Raw genomic sequence first — 25,068 nt, forward strand, 5'->3', positions numbered from 1 at the left:
AAAAGTCAATCAATCAATCACAATATAACCGTATAGGGACTAGAGGGAGAGGGGGCCTGGCAATTACATTTGTTTACGGGTGGCAGGAGAATCAAATTCTTGCCTTCTATCACATGAACGTAATTTACCTTCTATCATAAGAACTCATAGATTATGTGAAAATTGAGAAATGAAGTAATATTGTTATAAGCTTCGTACATAGAGATATGGATAAATGGCCAAAGAAGCAGATAAAAGTTGAAAATGGTCATTTCTGGAGAATGAGACATGAGAAATTAGATCTTGGTGTACTAGACTGGATTGCTTTTCATAACTCATGTAGCACTATTTGGCCTATTAAATTATGCATGTATCAACTTTAATGGAAATAAAAACAAAATTCAAAAGGAATAAATAGGCAAAAATGAACAGACAGTTCACAAAGGAAGAACTTCAAATGAAGAACATATGAACACGTGCCTAAACTCAATGACAACCAGGCCAATTCAGTTTAAAATAAATTTTAAAAATAAGTCTAATAATAATAAATCAAATATTAAGTCTCCCACCAACTAAGCACAATTAGTTTGGAAAGAAATTTGAAAATGTTTAGTAAAATTGAAAATGTGTATACAACACTGCTAATCCATTCTGGCTTGGATCCCAAGGAACTTTTGTACAGGATCAGAAAAAAGCTTGTTTGAGAAAGTTAATCACAGTATTGTTTAAAATAATGAAAATCCGGAGAGGATTAAATGTTTACCAATAGATATTTAACCATTCCAGATAGGATATTTTATATTTACATATAATGCTATCTGGCAATGAAAAGGAGTAAACTAACTTTATATATACGAAGACACGGAGTGAGAATTTTCAGTGAAAAAGAAATGGGAAGAACAGTTTGTCCAACCTATTACCAGCGAAACAAATTTGAAAACATACTAGCCATTCACTGTCATGAATATCTGAATGTAAAAACATAAAAACAGTGATTGGAGGGATACACACTAAATTCATGAGAGAAGTCGGGTTGGAGAGAGGTTTACAGAATGCAACTGAGGGTCAATACAGAAAAAACATCCACTTCATCTGTCTTATGTTAGTTCTTATATTTAAAAACTCTTAAGGATAGGAAATTGGTTCTACAGATTTTGGGTCTGTGAGTCTCCATAACCATGTGAGATAATTCGTTATAATAAATATTACATTTGGGGCGCCTGGGTGGCTCAGTGGGTTAAAGCCTCTGCCTTCGGCTCAGGTCATGACCCCAGGGTCCTAGGATCAAGCCCCACATTGGGCTCTTTGCTCAGCGGGGAGCCTGCATCCCCCTCTCTCTCTCTGCCTGCCTCTCTGCCTACTTGTGATCTCTGTCTGTCAGATAAATAAAATCTTTTTAAAAAAATAAATATTACATTTAACACAATTATTAAATAGTAATATGTAGTATAATATGTATTTTAAAAATAAAATAAATACTCTTAAGGAAATATGAGAAAGTACTGTTAATTATCAATTCTGGGTGATAGGTACTCAGGTTTTTAAAAAATGGTATCTAGGTATTTACCTGTATTTTTATTACTCAAATTTTAAAAACTAGATGTAAAAATGTTTTATTGCAAAAGTACAAAAATGGACTCAAAAAGAGTGCAAGTGCCTGAAGAATCTAACAATCTATAGAAGATGCCCCAAAACAGCAGAGAATCATCCACTAAAAAAAAAAAAGCACTAAATCCATCCAATTTTATGTGTGAGTTCTACCAGATGTGCCAGAAACAATGTCCTAACTCATCCTGTAATGACAGCATAATCAAAACAGAGCTAGATTATCAGCACTCCAAATTCAGCAGGATATTAAAAGAAAAATCATCTTGCTTGAGTGAGACTTATAAAAAGTGCCTTCATGATTCAACAAAGGAAGGTAATTTTATAATATACTACAGTAAAAAATAAAGTGAGAAAAAGTTTAAATCTCAAAGCTCAAAACTTGAAGTTCAATTGATATTTAAAAACGTAAAATTTAGTGACCATATGTATTTTTTCAATTCTTTGCAAACAAGAAATAGAAGAAAACTTTTGAACATAAAGGAAAAACACTCCCCTTAGTCAAAAACAATCGAGGATGCCCTGCATCAAGGGCTAATCTATAAAATAAAATAAATTTAAATATTCTAAATAAGAAAGCAAAGGTCAGCATTTGCAGACTACAGAACCGTTTACTTACAAATTCCAAGAACATTTACTTACAAACTGTTAGAAATAACAAGCCCGGATTCCTCTCTCCGCCTCCGGCGCCCCGGCCCTACTGCTCCGCCCCCATTGCCCCGCCCTCCACTGCCGGGCCTGCGCGCGCGGAATTTTGGCGTCTGCGCGTGGGACGGAGGGAAGAAAGATGGCAGCTCCGAGCTTCCCCGCACCGCTGCCTGGGCGCGTGGGCCGCGGCGCCTTCACCAACGTGTACGAGCCCGCGGAGGATACGTTCCTGCTGCTGGACGCGCTCCAGGCAGCAGCGGCCGAGCTGACAGGGTGCGAGGAGGACGAGGGTCCCGGCGGGAGAGGGCTCGGGCGTCCTGGAGAGGCGGCGGCGAGGGAGAGCCCGGGAAAGAGGGGATGCTGTCTGCCCCGAGAGGAGGCGGTGTCCGCAGACTCGGCGACCGTGGATACCAGAACGCCGTCACAGACGATCCTCCTTTAGATACCTGTAATGAGCGGGCCAGGGATCTCTCTACTTTTGCCAAGGTGTTGCTTTGGTCTCGGGAGCTCCACAGCTCCTTACTACGCCAGCGTGTATCTTTTCCACAGCCCCCGAGAGCAGTGATGTGCTAACACGTTCAAAAACCAAATATTCCGAAATATATTAATATTTTAATATAAAATATTAAAAGTTGCGTGGCATTTAATTTACTCAGTATATAAAGGCACCCTATAGTAAGGGAGGGGCACAAAAATGAAGTGAGATTGTGAGATCATGGCGCGGAGAAGTATTTTGAAACCCACTGAACAGCATACTCTGCCCTGAACAACAAGCCAGTTAGCCGCGTGTGGCTACCCAGCCCTTGAAACGTGGCTAGTGCGACTGCAGAGCGTAATTTTTCATTTAACTTAAAATTTTAAATAGCTACAGAGCTAGCAGCCTGTGGAATTTTCCCTAGCACTTTGTAAGTAATAAAACTGACTTGTTGAAGTGCCCCCCTCCTAAATTTTAAATGACATTAAAAGAATGAATACCTGTATTGTTATTGTTTTAATGAGAGGAATTTGAGTAATTAGATTTATTTAAAGATCAAGACTTGAAATTGGTTATCTCAAGATAAAATAGCAGTCAGGCTTCATAGATCTGTATTTCTGTATTGTGTTTCTCTCTCTTAAACCTGGTCAGATTTTTCCATATATAAAATGCCCCAACGCTTATGAAGCCAGCTTTTCATTGTAAATGATGGAACTTTGGGATTTACTGGAATGTAGAACCCTATATTTCTTTTTGTAATTTGTCTTTTAGTCTCAAGAGACCCCAGAAAGATTTACAAGCACCAGTTGCATTGCAAAGTATGCTGTGAAAGGAGCTGATTTTGTTATAAAGTCAGATTATTTCTGTTCTTGGGATTCTGTTTATGAAAGCATGATAGTTATTTTCAAATAAAAGCCTCCTGGTAAGGTTCAACAGACCTTCCCACAGAATAATAAAGTTTTGTCAGATAATGTGGGTTGATTCCAAAAGTTAGAAGCTGCTAGAGTTTATTTTTGGATAGTTGTTTGAGGCTAGTAGCCAGCAAGACCTAAATCCCATTAAACCCATTTCTGTGATGGAGAAAACTGGTGCTTTTGATGCATATGTAGACTATAGGCAGGGAAGTAAATTTAATTGAAGGATAAAATAGAGTGTAATAAAGAATTTATTCAAAAGCATTTTAAAGTTATACTAATATTATAAGATCAGATTCTGTGAGATTTTCTCAGTTCAGTGTACAGCTGTACAAATAACGAATTTCTTTTCCTGCTCTAAATCTATTAAGAGAAAGGGGGAATTTTTTTTCTCTAGGATATACTAATGGATTTGTGAATGTTATGTACTTTTAGATGATAGAGAAAACATCATAAATAAATAGTATAATAACTAACCCTATCATTTTAGGGAAGTACTAAACTACTAAACCCTTGTGAGAAGGGGTGATGTTTTTCATATTAATATTTTCAACCCTCAACCTAATTCCATAGTTTTATGTAATGTTTTATAGTAATGAATTGGAAGCTATCTATTTTATGGACTTTAATTACACACCCCAGTGTGTAATTAAACAGTATTAAATGAGCACAAAGTGGTTTATAGTGTGTTTATAAATTTCTTTTGTATTTCCATGTATTTGCAGATGAGTGATGCTGGAGAAATACACATTAAAACTAGATTGAGCGTCATTTTCTGTGATGTATATTTTTATCCTACTATACTCATTTATTTTATTTTGCTTTTTTAGAGTGGAAATACGCCTTGAAGTAGGATCAGGGTCTGGAGTGGTGTCTGCATTCCTAGCCTCTATGATGGGTCCTCAAGCTTTGTACATGTAAGTATAAGTATATCAAATTCATCCACATCTTCCGCTAAGAAATTCACTAGGGGTATGACTGCCTGAATGAAATCATTTTTGTAAATGAAATGAAAGGGTCTACCTAAGTGTAGGAAGGACTCAGATTATAAATTATTCTTCCCTAAACATTTTAACTGCATGTCCAAAACCGTTCCATCATACTACATAATTATAGAAGCAACAAAATGATTTTAGGGTATTTCTAAATTTGAAATTTTTTAGGCAAATAGTCTGATTACCAGAAAAAATTGAAAATTAAATTTTTAAGAAAATTTGAGAATATGGAAAGTTTAAAGAAGAAAATAAAAATCACTTCCAATTCTACCACACATGGTCCAAGTGTGTTTCTTTCTTTTTTTCCCCACTTCCTATGTTTTTAATATTGTATCATGACTATTTTTCAAAAATTCCTTTTAAATTTCATTTTTGTGGTGGCATAGTATTCATTAGATTCATAATTTAATTCCTTCAGATGTGTATGCATGTATGTGTAGTTTCTACTCTTGCACATTATATCAATATAACAATCTTTTTCATTAATATAACATTTATTGCTTTTTCCTTCACCATTATTAAAGCATTTTCATTTTTTCCTAAATCTGCTTTGTAAAAAAGCAGTGGAACATTTAAAATTTTTTCAGTAATAGGTTGCCTCATGGTCGTAAAATACAGTTTTCTTTCTCTTCTGTTTCTAGGTGCACTGATACCAACCCTGAAGCAGCAGCTTGCACTCTGGAGACAGCACGCTGTGACAAAGTCCACATTCAGCCAGTAATTACAGACTTGGTGAGCTATTCATCCTTGTCCAATAATAGTTAATTTCCTTTTCAAATAAGTTAAGGTTAAGATGATTAGGTCAAAGAAGCTTGAGTGATAAATTAATTAACTTTTAATCCACTAAATAGTATACCCCATAATTTATGAAGTAAATTCTTTTTTTTTTTAAGATTTTATTTATTTATTTGACAGACAGAGATCACAAGTAGGCAGAGAGGCAGGCAGAGAGAGAGAGAGAAGAGGAAGCAGGCTCTCTGTGGAGCAGACAGCCCGATGTGGGGCTCGATCCCAGGACCCTGGGATCATGACCTGAGCCGAAGGCAGAGGCTTTAACCCACTGAGCCACCCAGGCGCCCCTACGAAGTAAATTCTTAACTGACGTAATTCATCTTGTCCAAAATTCAAAGGAAATTTCTACTGTCTTGGAAGGATCCGTCATCTTTTGGTCAGAAGTGACGGAGAATCCAGTTTAAACTGGCTTAAGTAAAGTGTGTGGCTTCAGGCATAGCTGGCTCCAGGAACTCAAATGCTATAACAGGCATCTTTTTCTTAGCTCTGAACTTCTCTGTTGGCTCTATTTCTAGGTAGTCTTTTTCTTCTTGGTAAGAAGATACGTGCATGTCTATTTCGCACTTCTCAGCAAACATCTCCCTTATCCTTCCATGGAAAGAAACTCTTTCTATTTAGTTAGTCTTACAAGCCCCAGAATGAGTATTGCTTGGATCATCTTGGATCATATGCCATCTCAAAATCTCTCACTGTGGCCAAAGGGGTTTAGGCTTGAGTAATAGTCTCACCCAGGACAGCTGCATTGGGATAAGCCCTACCCGAGCTAAATGGATTGAAAATGAGAGGATAGAGAATTTACCCATTAGAGATCAAGGAGATGAAATCAAAAGAAAGAGGGGAATGAGACCTTGACAGGTAAAAAAACATGTCACAATTACAGAACCATCATTTTAACTTACACATCTATTTCCCAGTCGCAGTGTTCCTTTACTATTTTAATTAGTAAGACTTGGGTAATTTTGGATATTTGTTGTTGTTTTAAGTGCTTTTTTGTAAGCAAAAAGTCTTAACACCAGATAGGGATAAGAAATAAAAATGTTTTCCGTGCTTCTTGACGTGTATTCTTAGTGTTAAGAGTATTTAGCTTTTCTGCTTTTTTAAACTCAGAAGTGATTTTTCAGCTTAGAAGGAATTAAGCCAAAGATGTAAGAAATTCTTACCTATTAGGACTTGTTACTGCTATTAAAAACTAGATTATCCAGAAAGGTACTCATGTGATTTACATGGGTTCACTGTGAAGGTTTTGCCCTTTAAATTTTTAACTTATTTCTTTATTGTGTCCATGATTAGTGTTAAATATATGGTTTTGGTATAGTAATAAAACTTTAGATAAATAAGAAATTCAGAATATCTTTTTTTTTAACAGAGGTAGAAACTGAGGTGAGGTTCATTTTTTAAAGTCATGTAGCTAATAGAGTGATAAATACAGAATTTAAGCCCAGACCATTGAGTCTAAATCTAGAAGTCTCACGGCTGTTTCAGGACATGGCTCATGGTAGTCCATGCCAGTCAGCTCTTTTGGGGGTTCGAGGTGATGGTGACTCTGAATGCTGACAAAGAAAGAAGGAAGAAGGAGGCATTAGCATAGGTATTATGATCCACTTAGAAAACTCTGTGTTTGTTTAATATTCAGAACACTAGGCATAGATTATCACAGCCTTGATCAAAATCATTGTTTTAGATAACTAAGCTTACCTGTTTACAAAGTAGTACTTTTATTTTGCTTCTTTTTTAGTTTTAGAAAAAAGACTTTTTTCAGATATGTCATATGGCTTTCCTTACATTCCTAAAGTAAACTAATAATAATAATAATAACTTTATCTTTGATTGATTCAGGGTCATTAAAATGAGCATTAGTTACTATTCTGTGCTAGCTGTGATGAGGATTACTCAGGGCTTTCTGCCTTATACTGAGTAGCTAGAGCCTGCAGTGATTTTGAGTTTTCATTTCCTCTCCTCTCTGTCTCTTTTCTCTTGCTTTACGTTGTCTTATTTTGCTGTTACCTGTTAGTGGCATTTCCACTCTCTCTTTCCATGTGCTGTTTGCTAGAATACCAAACAAGTGATTTAGTTAAACTTGTATTTAAGCTAAGAGTTCAGGGGTTCTAAATAAGAGCCTCTCGTATAAATAAAGTACATTTTGCTATTTGAATTTAAAACTTCTTGTCAGAGGCCTTTTTTGCTTACTTCCCCATATTTAGATCTGTTCTAATGTTCTGAGACCACCCAAAAGCTGAATGTGGATGGGTGAGGAGTGTGTGTGATTAGACCTTATATCCAGTCTACGGTGACTTTCTCATTTAAATCCATTTCCTTTTTAAACTACATAATTTTCTGTATTTTAAGATCAATTTTTCCTTTATTTAAAACCCATACTGAAATGATTATTAATATATAGTAACTCAGAACCATTTTTTAAAAGATTTTATTTATTTATTTGACAGAGAGATAGAGAGCACAAGTAGGCAGAGCAGCAGGCAGAGGGAGAAGGAGAAGCAGGCTCTCTGTTGAGCAGGGAGCCCGACGTGGGGCTCATTCCCAGGACCCTGGGATCATGACCTGAGTCCAAGGCAGCTGCATAATGACTGAGCCACCCAGGCACCCCCACCTCAGAGCCATTATAAACAATTACAAAGCAAATTCTTTTTTAGTTTCCCTTCTCAACATTTCTGGAAAATTACCTTCTGGACTTTTTTTTTTTTTTTAACAATGTGAGAAAATTTCTTTATGTAATTGAAAATTGGTTATTTCAAATGTATTTCCTCATACTGCAGTATCACTACCGAAAGGAACAGCAGATAACTAGTCATCTTCCTACTTGCAGACAAAGGTATTCCTGAATCACTTCCCTCAAAAATGTTACTTTTCACTTTTTAAATGAGTAGAGAAAGAAGATACTATTCATGTGTTCTCTTTGAACTTTATAGTTAACAGGCCCATTTTTTTTTAAAGATTTTATTTATTTATTTGACAGACAGAGATCACAAGTGGGCAGAGAGGCAGGCAGAGAGAGGGGGGCTCGATCCCAGGACCCTGGGATCATGACCTGAGCTGAAGGCAGAGGCTTTGACCCACTGAGCCCCCTAGGCACCCCAGTTAACAGGCCTATTAAGACGACAAACAGAAATGCTTTTAGAAACCGGGATAAAATGGAAGTTGTAAGGCAGTGTTTCACACTGTGTGTAAATAGCCCAGTGATGTGCCCAGTATTGAGATGGTATGACTGAGTGTTAAGTAACTTTGAATCACATGATGTAAAAGCTCTTTCCTCTCTAAACCTCCTTCAGCCATTTTGATTACATCTGGGAGGGAGTAGGTTGGCTCTAGGGAGGGAAAGAGGAGATGGCATCAGGGAGAAGTACAAAAGAGGAAGATTTTATTTCTTTAAAAATCCGAAGCAGAGCACCTGGGTGGCTCAGTCAGTAGAGCATCCAACTCTTGATCTCAGGGTGGTGAGTTCAAGGCCCATATGGGGCATGGAGCCTACTTAAAAATCCGAAGCAAATATGGCAAAATAGTTTGTGAGGAGTACAAGGGCATTTATATTATTGTTATTATTACTCTGTATATTTGAAATATTTTATAATTAAATAGAATCTTAATGGGCACATATGGTATAACAATCAAATAATAACAATCATCCACACCACAAAAACTTATCAAATAATAACATTATTTAAGCCACAGAAACTTATGGACATACATTAGAACATGGGATAAATAAGAGTTAAAAATAAATTCTAAACTTTGCAATTTACATTAGGATTTTAAGTTAATAATTTTGCTAATGGGCTTTGAATCTCATGCAATTTTTAATGTCCTTATGCTAAAATTGTAAGGGATGCTCTGCAGTTGTTAAAGCTATATAAATAAAACTTTAATCAATGATATGAATTTCAGTCTTATTCTGGAAAGTTTTTTCTTAAGCATATAAACAGTAACAAACTTTACACTTATATTTACAAGTCTCAAAGAAATGTGTTAAGAGTCCTAAGTATGAAGAGTAAGTATTCCACTGAATTATAGTGTTTCACCAAGAACCTGATGCCCTAGATGCTAACATGGAAAAACAATGCTCCATTATTCCCTTTTCTGTTCTACTTGAGGTTTGGGTCAGAAGCCAAGAAGTACCACTATTGGAAAAGATATAAACAAGGTCTTATTTTAAAACCATTTTTAAAGGAAAAGTGTGCAACTTTCACAGAGGAGTAACACAATCTTTGGGATTACTATGTCAGAGAGAGACACAGAGAATATTTTAAGAAAGGGGTTAAGAAGAGGTAGTAGAATTTTGCTATCTGTTCTCACTTACTCCTTGAGTCTCAAGGCTATAAGATAATAAATATTAGGGAGAAAAATCCAAGAGACAGACAAAACTGGGTAGGACACTGCATCTACATATTCAACTCAAGAGATCTATAATTCACACATAATACTTCACTCTCGACTATGACACTCGGACCACATTCATCCTATCTCAGTAATAACCATTTTACCCAGGTGATGGTAAGCTGTGATTTTTATTTAATATAACTTCTTTTTGCCAATTAAACATTTGCAACAGAGATGATCAGCTGATCTTTCAAGTAAACTTGCTATCAGATATGCTAATATTTCCCATGTAGTGGAAGACTGCAATAAAATTATTCCAAGTTCCAAACTTCCATACTTTTAGAACTTGGGTACAGTTTTTTAAAGGTAACAGTGCTGTGGCAAACGGAACGTATTCACCTATTCCACTTCAGCCCATTATACTGAATTTTACTTAGTACTAAAATTATTAACTTATACTTCTAAAGGCTGGAAAAAAATAAGCTCCCCCAAATCTCTAATTTAGTGTAACTTTGGCCAGGAAGAATAGCAAAATTTGCTTACAAAGTTGAAAGCCTCCTACAACATTTTAAAATTTTTATTTTTTCCACCAGTCTTAAGTTTCAGAAATACTTATTTCTTCCCTCTCAATAGAGGGATAACTACCACTCTGCTTCATGCACGAGATAATCTAATTCTGTTTCTCTCAACTTCATACCCTCTAGAGACTCACTCAAATGGAGTAATAAGCTCACTGACAAGACTGCAATTCAAATTTCACTAACAAACGGAAATTCTTCCACAGCAAAAGGTCAGTGCCATGAATTTAATTTTCTGAATTTCATAACCCTTGATTAATGGAGACACCTTAAATTTCAGTTTACACTCTTTTACATAGGATTTCAGAGCATGCTTCAAATAGCTTATGATAAGCTATATTAATAGCTTAGCCTCATTTTTACCATTAAAATAACCTACAAATATCAGAATACTAATTAATTTTGTTGTAATAACTAATAAATAAATCTTAAAATATCTGTAGATATAAATCAACCCTCTCAATTCATTTGCCTCACTTGGACTCTTCTAGAACATAGGTCAACAAACCTAATGGGCTTTTTAGTATAACATAGTTGTACAGTGCTTTCACAAATTCCAATTCTGTAATTTAGGGTATTTCCATATTTATTTTTAAAAATATACAAAAAGATTAAACTATTAATATAAATATTTTCTCTCAAATATGTAATATCCTTATGTAAAAGAAAAGGTTTCCAAACATTTACAAAGCAATCTAAAGATAAGTAAACCTGATTTTAGGATCATTACATTAACCAAAATAATTTTCCAGAGAAGGTCCTATTTAAAAGTAATGCTCACTGGCCTCCTCCCATCAACACTTTAAGATGGCTCCAGATCCACAGTCCTTGTTTGATTTTCTTCAGGGATCACTTCCAATGGAAGGAAAAATTTTCAGAAAAAGGTCTTACGACAGAGTGGACAAGTGGATTTGTTGCTAGACGTAAACCATTTGTACTGGGAAAAAAAAATGCTTTTTTAAATGTTAAAAGAACCTTTTAAAGCCGTCAGTTTAAATATGCATCCAAGGTAAGCTTAACAATGATTAAGTGGAAAAGGGAGAATACCAAAATTTTAGCTTCCCCCATTCATCTCCAAAATCAACACAACTCAGCATTACTTCCAAAGGCTACAGTACGACTCTTTCTCCCTAGGCTCCCACACCACCCAACCACTAAGACATGTCAGGAAGACCTCCTTATGAAGCGACTGTATACTGGGCAGCTTTCTTTTCACTATGATGTTTAAAACGAGTAAAGAGCTCTAAGGCCAGATGGCCCCTAGTTTTTTTAGTCTCCTTTATGGTCTAGATCTTACAGGAACATCTACTGTTTGAGAGAGCTATAATAAAACACCCACTTATTAAAGTGCTTTGATGCTACCAGTCTCCGTAAATTAATAATTATTTTTTACAGATTTTGAAAAATCATTTTAATATGCCTTTTATTAACTACAATTACGAGTTTAACATCATTTCGTTTTTTAGATATCATACATATAAATATACATAAAATATAAATAAGTTAATTTCTCTTTGGGCTTACCAAGCAGGCTGAATGGAACTTTTTCTTGCATGTTCTACAGGCTTTTTTGGGAAGAGAAACCACAAATGACTGGGAAACATATCATGCAATCTTCAACACCCTCAAAACGTTTGCCTACATTATTTTTCCATAAAGCTAGGTCTTCCATAATACTTCCATTCTGTTAACAAAAAGGAAAAAAATAGAGTAAATATACTCTGAAGACCAAAGTTATTTTTATTCAATTTCATAAATGTTAAAGTTGAATTTTAATTAACTAATTAATTTTTAAAAGATTTTATTTATTTATTTGACACAGAGAGAAGGAGAGTGAGCACAAGAGAGAGAGTGAGTCCGACGACGTGGGGCTCAATCCCAGGATCCTGAGATCATGACTTGAGCTGAAGGCAGACGCTTAACCAACTGAGCCACACAGGTGCCCCTAAATTTTAATTTAGAAAGAGAGAATCTGCCTGGCTATATTCACATCTCCTAAGTTTTCTGAATGTTGGTTTTTAAAATGACCTGCTAAGTTTTAGAAACCAGATACAATTTTTCTCCACTAAAGAAAGACCTGAAAGAAAGGTTTTGCACCAATACATCAAGTTTTATAGTTTCAATGTGCAAACAACTACAGTATGTTTAAAAGTCAAAGAACTTTGAGAGTACTGGGATTTCTCTAATCACAAAAGGAGAGTTGAAATGTTAGACTAAAAGTAGCTCCAAAGATATTCATCGATCCAGTATCTTACAAAAAGATTCCCTCTCAAACAATTTCTTTAACACCATGTATAGTTCTGTGTCATCCACAATGTCAGTGGAGTAAAGTCAACTCCTCTCAAACACCAAAAAAAAAAAAAAAAAAGAAAGACAGACAGAAATACAGAACTTTAAAAAGGAAAACGGCTCAGTAAGTAGGTTCAGGTCATTCAGGCATACATCTGTGTTGACCCAAGGAAATACAGTAACTCAACCTCAATCAGAAGTGATATATTTTAAGTCTTACTGCCCTTTCAAAGAGGAGGTTGGTAGGGCTACCTGGAAAGCCGAATGTACACACAGAAACTTACCTGATGGGTGAGGTAAGTGCTTAACTGCACATCCAGTTCCGCCACTGCTGAACAGCCACACCTACTCTCTTCCCACTCTCCACGGTTATTGAACCCAAGGGGTAATTGGAAGGCAGCTGTATTATAAGTTCAATAACTATGTCCTCAATGGTGTAACTAACCATCACTTCTCTAGTAGTAGCTCGAGCTTTAACCTGCAACACAGGAAAGGTAATACTTTTTGCAAATTTCTTTCCTTTCATTCAAAACACATCTTGATAGGTTGAATATTAATAGTCAGTCTTCACTCAAAGATAGAGGTAAACATGTTGGTTTACTGGACAAGAGCTATTTAATACACAGGATTATATACCTGACATTTTATGGTGATTCTTATGGAATTCGAAGTTAGTTTCAAAAGAAATCCTGCCCATAAAAAAGTATATTTTATGGGGCACCTGGGTGGCTCAGTGGGTTAAAGCCTCTGCCTTCAGCTCAGGTCATGATCTCAGGGTCCTGGGATTGAGCCCCGCATCGGGCTCTCTGCTCGGCAGGGAGCCTGCTTCCCTTCCTCTCTCTCTCTCTCTGCCCACCTCTCTGCCTACTTGCGATCTCTGCCTGTCAAGTAAATAAATAAAATCTTTAAAAAAAAAAAAAAGTATATTTTATGATATTAGGCTTGTCGCATAAGTTTTAAACAGACCAGGACAGAATGAGTTCTTAATTACTGCTTTTCTTCCATACCCAGGGTATCAAATATCATTTATATCTGGAAGTCCCCTATGTCTTTCTCTGCCACAGAATTCCCTTGAGCTCTAAAATCAACCATCAACTGTTAGATTCATAGTTTTCATACTAGCATTGCAAACAACATAAAACACAAATTATCATGCTGGACCCATGCACTCTTCTGACTGTCCTATTTCCAAGCTAAAAACCATAGCATCATCTTAAATTCTTCCTTCTACCTCCTCCCAGATATTAACTAGCTACAAGTTTGGATAAATCATCACAAAATTTTTAACATACTGATACTGCCTCACTCAGGCCCACCTTGTTATTCACAATGTCTACACTAGTGTGTCTCCCCTGCATATTTGAACCCAAGCTTCATGCCAACAGCCTATACTATATATTGCAGTCAGAGCAATTTTACCGATTGTAACACTGAGGGTGTCACTTGCCTCAAAGGAAAATTACCAGTGGCCAAATAGGACCAAATATTTTAGATAATCATTTGAGGCCTTTGCCAACATGGCCCTAATTCATCATGGAAGCAACTGATTCTCTATTTACCTTCAGGAATCCTGCTCTATATGAATGCTGGCTTATTCATCATTTCTTAGGGTAATCACAGAAATTAAACTCTCATCTCCAAGCTTTTTGCTTTTGCCATACTGTTTTCTCTATATTCAACACCTTTCTCCTCGCTGCCCCTAAAACACAACCCTGCCCACTTCAAAGTAATCATCCTCCATAAAGGTGCATCTAACCCCCTCAGTCAGATGAATCTTTCCCACGCTGATTGCAGAGCACTCTTCCTCTTAATGAGCCACTTTCCAGTTTCCAATGCAAAAAACATATCGGTATCACTCTTTCCCCTTTATTAGATTGTATATTTATTACACAGTAGGAATTTGACCCCTAAACTGTTCATTTCCCAAGTGACTGACACACAGTGTCTGAGGTTTGCTTGATTGATCATGATATATCCACTCCAGCTTTATTATTATTTAGTCTGTCTGTGTCTTTACATTTAATGTAGGTTTATTATGGATAAGCCACAATAAATAAATATTCTTATTTATAATGAATCTATTTTGACTTTCAAGTTCAATGTCCTTTTGACACAGTTTTATTTAACTCTATATCATCTCATTATTTGTTTTCTATTTCCTAACCTGTCCTTTCCCCCCATAATTTTACCTTTTATTGGTTTATTTTATTTTTTTAATTCCATTTTATCTTCTCTTTTGGCTTATTAGATATATTGTTATTTATTGGTTGCTACAAATATTACAATCTTAATTTATCAGTTTTTTTTCAAATAATATTATACCACTTCACATAAATTCAACTGAGAGCAGCACACATTTTTCTTTCATCCCATTCTTAATGCTATTGCCAGGCTTTTTAGAGATTTTATGTTTAATTGAGGAATTTAGTTTTCATATTATTTTTTGTTTTGAAGCTTACTTTGATATTAATATCACCATTCTACCTTTCTTAAACTAGTGTTTATTATATATTAATTTGCGTGCATAGTATATATTTATTTATTTATTCTTTTCTTCTTAACTCCTCCGCATTTGTATATTTGTTGCGGGTTTCTTTTGAAGCATAGATGTGGGTCTTTTTTTTAATGACAATGTTCAGACCATTTCAATTAATGTAATTGCTGTCATGGTTGTATAAGAGTCTATATCTTGTTATTTGTTTTCTGCTTGCTACGGCTGTTATTTCCTGTTCTTACCTTATTTTCTTGCCTTCTTTTGTACTTTTTTAGTGTTCCATTTTATTCCTTCATAGATTTACTTGATATATTTATGATTTTAATGGCTGTTCTAAGGATTACAGTATGTATCTTAATTTGCCACAGTGTGCCGGAAGTAATATATTTTTTAACGATTTTATTTAATTGTTTTTATGTGTGAGGAGGAGAGAGAGAGAGAAAGAGAGCGAGAGAGGGAGAGGATGAGTACAAGTAGCGGTGGGGGAGCGGGAAGAGGGAGAAGCAGACTCTCTCCTGAGCAGGGAGCCCAGTGCTGGAATGGATCCCAGGATCCTGGATTCATGACCTGAGCCAAACACAGGTGCTTACTGAGTCACCCAGGTGCCCTGTGCTAAAGTTATATTATACCATTTTATGCATATATACTGACCTTATAGCAGTTTACTTCCTTCCTCCCACCTTTTGTTATTATAAATTTTAATTTTATATATGCCATAAACTCACTGATCATGTTTATTATGTTTACTTTAAGGTTAATCATCATTAAAAAAATGAAAAAATATTTCAGTTTACCCAAATATTGATTATGATAATACCTGTCCTCATTTTCTTTTTGTTCTTATTACTTGGTGCTTGTTGATTTCTTCAGTCTTTGTTTAAATTATCTTTTCTTAAAAATTAATTTTAGAAATATTTTTTTAATTTTTTTTATTTATTTGACAGAGAGAGATCACAAGTAGGCAGAGAGGTAGGCAGAGAGAGAGGGAGGAAGCAGGCTCCCTGCTGAGCAGAGAGCCCGATGCAGGACCAGGACCCTGGGATCATGACCTGAGCCGAAGGCAGAGGGTTTAACCCACTGAGCCACCCAGGTGCCCCAATTTTAGAAATATTTCATCCATTCATTATTCAAATACTTCTTCTGAGCCCTCTCTGGATATAGAAGTATCCAGACTGTGTGCATTTCTACATGTGTATGTATATGTATATCAGATCACTCAATACTGTACCACAGATAACAAAGCATCTGTTCATCTTTTAAGTTTTTTTTTCCTTTGTATTTAGGTTTTAGTTGTTGCTATTGTTCTATCTTCAAACTCACTGATCCTTTCTTAGAAATACTTGATTTTTTAAGACAATTTTTTGGAGAAGTTTTAAGTTCACATAGAAATTTAAAAGGAGTGAATAAAGATTTCCCATATACTCTCTGTCCCCTGACATACATTGCCTCCCTCATTACCAGTACTCTCTAATATTTGTTATAATTAAGGAAGCTACATGGATATGCCATAATCATCCAAAGCCCATAGTTTACATTGGGGTCAACTAGGGTGCACTCTTGGTATTGTCTACTCTATGGGTTTAGACAGATGTATAATGATATATAGACTTTATTATACTGTTACAAACTCCTCCATCCCTTGGCTACCACTAACTCCTGGCAGCCAGTGATATTTTTACTGTGTTCAGCTTTGCCTTTTTCAGAATGTCATATATTTGGGATCATACAGAATGTGACTTTTTCAGATTGCTTTCTTTCACTTAGCAATGTGTGTTTAAGGTTCCTCCATGTCTTCTAGTGGCAGGAGAGCTCATTTCATTTTATCAGGGAATAATATTGCCCTGTCTAAATGCACCACAGTTTATTTACCCATTCTTTCACTAAAAAAAATCTTGTTTGCTTCTAAGTTTTGGCAGTTATGAATATAGCTGCTGTAAAAATCCCTGTGCAGCCTTTTGTGTGTACATAACTGGATACATTAAATCATGTAAAAGTATGTTTAGCTTTGTAAGAAACCACCAAAATGTCTTCCCCAACTGGCTGTACCATTTTATATTTCTACCAGCCATGAATGAGTGTATTGCCTTACATCCTTGTCAGCCATTGGTGTTGTCAGTGTTCCAGATTTTGGCCATTCTAATAGGTGTGTAGTGGTAACACACTGTTATGTGATTTGCATTTCCCTGAGGACATACGATGTGAAGCATCTTTCCTATGCCAATTTGTCATTTATATGTCATCTTTAGTGAGGTTTTTGATAAGATCTTTGGCCCATCTTTAGTTGGGTTATTGTTTTTCTTATCACTGAGTTTTAAGAATTCTTTGTATATTTTGAATAATTGTTCTTTATCAGATATGTCATTTACATATGTTTTCCCAGTTTGTAGATTGTCCTCTCATTCTCTTGACATTGTCTTTCATAGAACAAAAATTTTTAATATTAATTTTAATATTAATGTAATCCAGCTTATCAATTCTTTCATGGATTTTTCCTTTGGTGTTATATCTAAATCATGACCATATGAAGTTTATCTAGATTTTCTCCTATGTTATATTTTAGAAGTTTCATATTCTTGCATTTTAGGTTTAGTTTTATGATCCATTTTAAGTTAATTATTTTGAATAGTACAAGGTCTGTTTCTAGATTTTTTTTTTCCATCTGATGGTTGTTCCACTATTACTTGTTGAAAAGACTATCTTTTCTTCATCCTATTTCCTCTGTATTTTTTCCTCAAACATCAGTTGACTATATTTACGTGAGCCTATTTATGGTCTCTCTATTCTGTTTCATTGATCTATTTCATTTGTCTATTATTTCACCAATACTGCACTGTTTTGATGAAGCTTTACAGTAAGCCTCAAAGTTAGAGAGTGTCCATCCTCTAACTTTGTTCTTTTCCTTCAATAATGTGTTGGCTCTTCTGGGTCTTTTGCCTCTCCATATAAACTTTATAATCAGTTTGTTGATATCCACAAAAGAACATGCTGGGATCTTGTCTGAGGTTCCACTGAATCTGTAGATCAAGTTGGGAAGAACTGACATCTTGACAATGGCAACATTTTATCCATGAACATGGAATATCTCTTCTTTTAATTTAGTTGTGCCTTGATTTTTTTCATCAGAGTTTTGTACATATATATAAACTGCTAATGTCAGTGGTATTACATTTTTAATTTCAAATTTCACTTGTTCATTGTTGATCTGTAAAAGACAATTGACTTTCACATGTTAACCTGCAAGCTTACTATAAATTAGTTCCAGGAGGGGTTTTTTTTAATAATTTTGTTTAGATTTTCTACAGTATTTCTAAACAAATATGTCATCTGTGGAAAAGACACTTTCATATTTTTCTTTCCTTATCAGTGTAAATCTTCTTTTCTTGCTTATTGCATATACATATATATTTTCAGACATTCTTTATCAAGTCAAGGAAGTTCTCCCCTATCCCTGGTTACTAAAAATGAAAGGTTATTGGATTTTGTCACATGTTTTTTCCTAAATCTTTTGAGATAATCATGTGATTTCACTTCTCTAGGCTGTTGGTGTGATGGGTTATATTAATTCATTTTTGAGTATTGAACCTGTCTTGCATAATTGAGATAATACAACTTGGTCATGGGGTATAATTCTTTTTATACAATGCTAGATTCATAAACTAATATTTCATTGAAAATCTTTGCATCTATGTTCATTTAGGTGTTGATCTGTAGTTTTCTTTTCTTATAATGTATTTATTTGGTTTTGATATTAAGGTAATAATACTGGCCCCATAGAATGAGTTATCAACTATTTCCCCTGTATCTTCTGGAAGTAATTGTAGGTAACTGGTATATATCATTCTTTAAATGTTTTGTAGAATTTTCCAGTGACCCATTTGGGTCTAGTGTTTCTCTTTTAGAAGATTGATAATTATTGACTCAATTTCTTTCATAGACATAGGCCTATTAAGATTGTCTATTTCTTCTTGTATGAGTTTTGGCAGGCCATATGATACTTTTTATAGCAAGTCACTATTTATTTTACTAATCACTATAAAAACCTTATAATTCTGTAATTTAATACTTTTATTCAGTCATTTAGATGGCTGGTTGTTCTTTAAATTTTTGTCTATCTTACTAGAATATGCCCTCTGTGAGTACAAAGGTAATCATTATTGATCTATATTACATTATCATTCACCACAAAAGAAATCAAACAAGACCTAAATATATGCAGTGATATACCATGTTCATGAATTGGAAGGCTCAGTATTGTTACGATTCCCATCTTCTCAAAATTGATGTATAGATCTAACTCAATCTCAATAAAAATATCAGCAGAATATATTTATAGATATTGACAAGCTTATTCCAATGTTTAGATTTGTATTTTTTCAAGAATAGCAATCTACCCATTTGTCGTTTTTTGGCCTTTCCTCTGCTTAAGCCTGCAGTTTCTTTCAGGCTTCAAGGGATATTAGGAACACTGAATTTAATTAACATGAGTGGTCAAGTTTACTTAACATGAGTGTCAGACTCCCATTCTGACGGTCTTTCTACATCCCAAATAAAGATAGGATTTGTAAAGCCAAACTATATTATATTTGGCTTCTCCTTTTGTATATGGTGACATAAAGGGTTTTCTTTTTGTATTTTCCAGGTATCAGCATCACTATTTTCATAATCAGTCTTCAAAGTTCAAATTTACTCCTAACTTATAGTATTTTAGAGTAGGAAGAGGATAGAAAATGGATGTGTAAGATCATCTAATTCCATCCCTCTTCCTGAATTTATAATTTTATCCTGAATTAACTGTCACAATGGCTGATCCTGCCTGGGTTTAGACCTGTCCAGTGATAGAGCTCCTAATGAGAAGTCACTCTTGTTTCAGATGGTGTCAGATATTAGAAAAAAACTCTCATGTCAAGAAATTTGTATGTCATGATCATCATGATCATCACCTTAGCCAGTTCAGTGTCTCCAGAAAGACACAGAGCACATCTGTAATAATAGTTCAATAATTTTGCAATACCAATCTTTCAGATATTTATCTGTGTAAACCACCCTAAATGCCCCACAATTCTAAGTGCTAAGAAGAAATATACACTTTTTTAGTACTTAACTTTTCTAGGTTTTTCTTCCTTCTCCTTCATTGTTGATGTTTGAAATCTTATAGGTTCTACCTTCAGAGAGTTCCTGATGCTCATCTATTCCCTTTTATTATCTATGCCACCATCCAAATCCAGCCAATCTCTAGGTCATTTATATACCAATTATTTTTTTTAAAGATTTTATTTATTTAACAGACAGATCACAAGTAGGCAGAGAGAGAAGGGAGGAAGCAGGCTCCCTGCTGAGCAGAGAGCCCGACGTGGGGCTCGATCCCAGGACGCTGGGATCATGACCTGAGCCGAAGGCAGCGGCTTTAACCCACTGAGCCACCCAGGCGCCCCACCAATTATTGAGTCTTGTGTCTCTTCTTCCAACTTGCTTTTCATCATTAGCATTTTCCAAAATAGGTTTTCTGTGGCCTTTGTTCATGTGTGTGTATATGTGTGCATGTGTTGATGAGTGGCTAAGTGTTTATTAATAGGGGAAGAAAGAAATGGGTAGACGTAGGATCACAAAACACAAACTTTTAAGACAAACCCTTGAGTACAATGAATTAAGAACACAAGGCTCAGCCAATAAAAAGCTTTTTTCTTCAGGGACAAAATTCAAGATACGTAACATTAATATGACATGGATATTGGCCTGTTAACATGAAAGCCAGACATACACAATTAAAATAAACAGCTGAGCATTAGCCCTGCCTATTTCTGAAGTCAATAACATGTCAGTGATAAAAGGCATACAAGCTTGTTAGGGACAATAAAACAGTTATTTGGAAACTGTCACAACACAGAAAAACAGAATAAGAGGATAGAGGGTTTATCCTTGGAGTATGATCAAAATAAGGTTTTCTGCCTGCCAGCCCCATCAATAGCAAATGGGACTTTTAAGAAGATGCTGGTTCTGACTACTATTTCTTCAGTGTGCTCTAATGTGATTATAAGACTTTGAAACAGAAATGATCTTGGAATGATCACTTTAGAGGAAATGGTGCACTGTGGTCAAATTCTTTAACCCAGGAGTATAATATCTTCTATAGAAAAATGGCTGACAGCCAGGCAGACAGGCATAGCCAGACCTATATCCATAACCACAAAGACAGTGATATCCAGAACTGTATTCAGAGCCAAATCCATAGCCATATCTAGAACCATAGCCACAGTCATAGCCACAGCCATTGCAACAGCTACACGAGTTTCTGTTGTAGTTGTAACACACGGTGTCTAGAAATTGGGGTTCAGTAGTTCAGTAGTGAAGCAGGTAGAGGTTTTTGGAGTCTGAATGTCATGTCCCATCCTGAGACCTTTATATACTACCAATGTGGGTGAAACACACAACATAGACTCACTGGTCTCATTACCACAGCAATTTTCATTAAAACAAAAGAGAAAACCCTCAACATTCTAAGGACAATGATTTTTTTCAGGTGGCCATGTCCAAGATTTCCCCCTAGCTAGTCCAGAGAATTATAAGGAAACAGACATAATCTATACATTGAACATGTCTTTTTTTTTTCAAAGATTTTATTTATTTACTTGACAGACAGAGACTACAAGTTGGCAGAGAGGCAGAGAGAGAGGGGGAAGCAGGCTCCCCGCTGAGCAGAGATCCCGATGTGGGGCTCAATCCCAGGACCCTGAGATCATGACCCGAGCTGCGGGCGGAGGCTTAATCCACTGAGCCACCCAGGCGCCCCACATTGAACATGTCTTATAGGATGTAATTAAACCTAATTTAGGTTTTCATTCCAGGGAGCATTAATTCTCATGTACATCAGGTACACCTGTGTGGGCACCAGGAGTTGCAATATCAACAAGAAAGCACCTGGGCTGGTAGGGGGAAGCAAACAGCAGGGACATAAGGTGAAGCTTTCTTACGTTATAATGCAAGATGGTGGACTGGATGAAGTCCAGGTAGAATGGCCACAGTAGTGGTGGCTGAAGCAAGAGTCAGGTGAGGCAAAGAAGATCTGATTTAGTGTATCAAGTGTGTCTTTTGCGAATATCTTCTCCCAGTAATGGCTTTCCCCCCCTCATTCTCATGGTTAGAGTTAATTTTTTTTTAAGTATTTTATTTATCTTTTTTTTTTTTTTTGGGAAAGAGAGAGAGGGAGCTGTAGTGGAAGGAAGGGCATAGAGAGAGAATTGCAAGCTGACTCCAAGCTGAGTATGGAGCCTTAGGCAGAGCTCAGTCTCATGACCCTGAGATCATGAATGGAGCCGAAATCAAGAGTTGGACACTTAACCAAGTGAGCCACCCAGGCATCCCTTATATTTGATTTGAATACCACCCATTTTTTTTTAATTTCAGACATTGTATTTTGAGATGTATATTTTCAATTTTTTATCTTTCATTTACCTTCACATATTCATTTTTTTAAAATATTCTTGAGCACATTTATAACACCTCTTTTAAGATCATGATGTGTGGTTTTCATTACGTCTTTGATTCTTTGGTTTGTTGTAAACCAAACTGATTTTGTAACTGATTTTGTTTTATAGTGACAGTTTTTTTCTGCTTCTTTGCTTGTCTAGTAATCTTTAAAAAGATACCAGAGAATGTTAATATGTTGTTTACAATGTGGATATTGTTGTCTTTCTCTAAATAGTGTGGAAGTTGGTTTTGAGCCAAGTTACTTGTACATCCCTTAAACTCTGCACAATTTGTTGGATCTAATGCAACCACTAGTGCTAGTTTGCCCAAGTACTCAGGTATCTCTCTTTTGGATCTACTTTTTAGTAAAGTCTCTTTGCTATGGCTGATGGATCTCAAGTCTTTCTCCGTTCTGCATGATCTCAGGATTAGTTAGCTAATAGACGTGTGGTGTGGTTTTTAAAAAAATTTTTACCTTTCTTATGGAATTAAGCCATACATTTGAGTGTCTTAGCATTCAACAGAGCAGGCAGAAGAGGCCCCTATGTGAGTATCTAAACTCCTTTTTCTGTGTAGCTCTCATTTCTTTACAATGATTATTCAAAACTTACAATCACTCCTGAAATTTGATCTTTCTTCGATATTAACATCATGCTCTTCTTGGGTTCCCCTTCTTGAAATGTGGGCCTGAGAGAATTACAGGCAGAAAGCTAAAGTGATAGCAGGGTTTAAATAGTTTGTTTCCCTTTGGAAAAGCATTGTAGTTCTGAGGTCCCAGTTGGGCAATTTCCAAAAACAGTTATTTATTTCATTTGTTGTGTCCAGTTTAACATGAGGGGAGTACAAGTGCAGTATTAGCTACTCTGACATCACTGAAAGTAATTGTTTCTCTTCAATGCACATTTCAAAAGAGTGAGATAAACTTATAATATTTTTTAAAAAATAACATTACGCTTTAAGTGAAAAAGCAAATTGAATAGTAATATATCCAATGGTACCATGATACCATCAAGAAAAATATGTAAAGTGTGGCATTTATTGAGACAGAAATATGATATGATTGATTTCTTCAGCGGAAATGAGATGCAGTTCCTAAAACAAAAATGGGAAAGTAAAAAAAAAAAAAGTTTTTCTTTAATATGTAATTTCTTATCAATATTCAGCCTGTTTTGTCTTTATATCCAGAACTCTGCATGAAGATTGGCTTTTCCAAATGTGTCTAGAGCAGAAGCAGGATTTATCATCCACTTGTCTGTAAGTCTTTGTAAGTTAAGTGAGTGCATGTCCTATAGAGGGGCATTTGTCAGATCCTCTTCATTACAACTTCTCTCAGAACAGATGTTTTGAGCCCTAGTTGACATCCAATTTCAACACTTTTGTTACATGTGGCATTCTAAAAAAAAAAAAAAAAATTTTTTTTAAAATATTCTCTAATAGAAAAAAAACAGTTAATTGATAAGTGTTAACTTATCTGTCTTCTGGGAGAAGGACATACCCATCTTGGAGCAGCATGCTAATCAACACAAAATTGTCACAGATGTTCATCTATTTAAATGAAGCCGAAAAACATGGTTCAATGTGATGACAGTAAGTCTTTGTTTCCAGAGGGATATTCCCTATGGTCTGAGACATAAAGATACTCTACAATATAGAATTGTTCTGAAAATCATGAAATATTTTGGAAATCGTATACAGTCATTTAAATGAACATTTGGAAAATATTGATGCCATCAGAAAATATTACCTAAATAATACCAAGTGGAAAGCCAGCCTAAAAATGTGTGCATATACACTATGGAGTATTATGCCTCCATCAGAAAGGATGAATACCCAACTTTTGTATCAACATGGACAGGACTGGAAGAGATTATGCTGAGTGAAATAAGTCAAGCAGAGAGAGTCAATTATCATATGGTTTCACTTATTTGTGGAGCATAACAAATAACATGGAGGACATGGGGAGATGGAGAGGAGAAGGGAGTTGAGGGAAATTGGAAGGGGAGGGAACCATGAGAGACTATGGACTCTGAAAAACAACCTGAGGGTTTTGAAGGGGTGGGGGGTGGGAGGTTGGGAGAGCCAGGTGATGGGTATTAAGGAGGCACGTATTGCATGGAGCACTGGGTGTGGTGCAAAAACAATGAATACTGTTACGCTGAAAGAAATTTTAAAAAAATGTGTGTAATATTTTTCAAAATATCATAATTTCCAAAAAATGTTAAAAATAGAAAACTATAGGAAGGATATACATAATAACAGCAGCATTGATTCTTATAAGGTGATGTAAATGTGTAAAGGTTTTACTTCCTTTGTGTTTAGAATTTTTCTAAAAAAAAATCTAGTATTTTATTAATTTTATACTTTATCTATTTAAAACAAGTAAGTTGTAAATCAACCTTAAATATTTATTTGAACTACAAATAAAACAGTCCATATGAGAAAGAAGAACTATGGTCTTATTACCTCAATAAGATAATATTGATCTTGCATCTGTTTCTAACCC

General features: G+C 35.5%; 1 protein-coding gene across 5 annotated transcripts; it reads left to right on the plus strand.

The window, feature by feature from the left end:
• Positions 1-2,346: 2,346 nt before the first annotated feature.
• On the plus strand, positions 2,347-23,960 carry LOC308357756 (methyltransferase N6AMT1-like). 5 transcript variants are annotated; one of them, XR_013968237.1, is made up of 6 exons: positions 2,354-2,505; positions 4,452-4,538; positions 5,258-5,348; positions 10,445-10,530; positions 12,141-12,257; positions 23,751-23,960. XR_013968237.1 is itself a non-coding variant. In XM_080827511.1 (4 exons), exons 1-4 carry the CDS (start codon positions 2,372-2,374, stop codon positions 23,760-23,762), a joined length of 324 nt encoding a protein of 107 aa, XP_080683637.1. In that variant the 5' UTR covers positions 2,347-2,371; the 3' UTR covers positions 23,763-23,960. The 5 variants fall into 5 exon arrangements, 1 of the variants encoding a protein (XP_080683637.1); XR_013968236.1 differs by lacking the exon at positions 12,141-12,257 and having other exon boundaries at positions 2,347-2,505; XR_013968238.1 differs by lacking the exon at positions 23,751-23,960 and having other exon boundaries at positions 2,356-2,505; positions 12,141-12,669.
• Positions 23,961-25,068: the final 1,108 nt, after the last annotated feature.

This window comes from Martes martes, assembly GCF_963455335.1.
Source record: "Martes martes genome assembly, chromosome: 16".
Taxonomy (NCBI): domain Eukaryota; kingdom Metazoa; phylum Chordata; class Mammalia; order Carnivora; family Mustelidae; genus Martes; species Martes martes.

Coding starts and splice junctions, on each gene's coding strand:
- LOC308357756 (XM_080827511.1), top strand. CDS start 2,372: ATGGCAGCTCCGAGCTTCCCCGCACCGCTGCCTGGGCGCGTGGGCCGC. Junction 2,506..4,451: donor GCAGCGGCCGAGCTGACAGG/GTGCGAGGAGGA, acceptor TTGCTTTTTTAG/AGTGGAAATACGCCTTGAAG. Junction 4,539..5,257: donor GGTCCTCAAGCTTTGTACAT/GTAAGTATAAGT, acceptor TTCTGTTTCTAG/GTGCACTGATACCAACCCTG.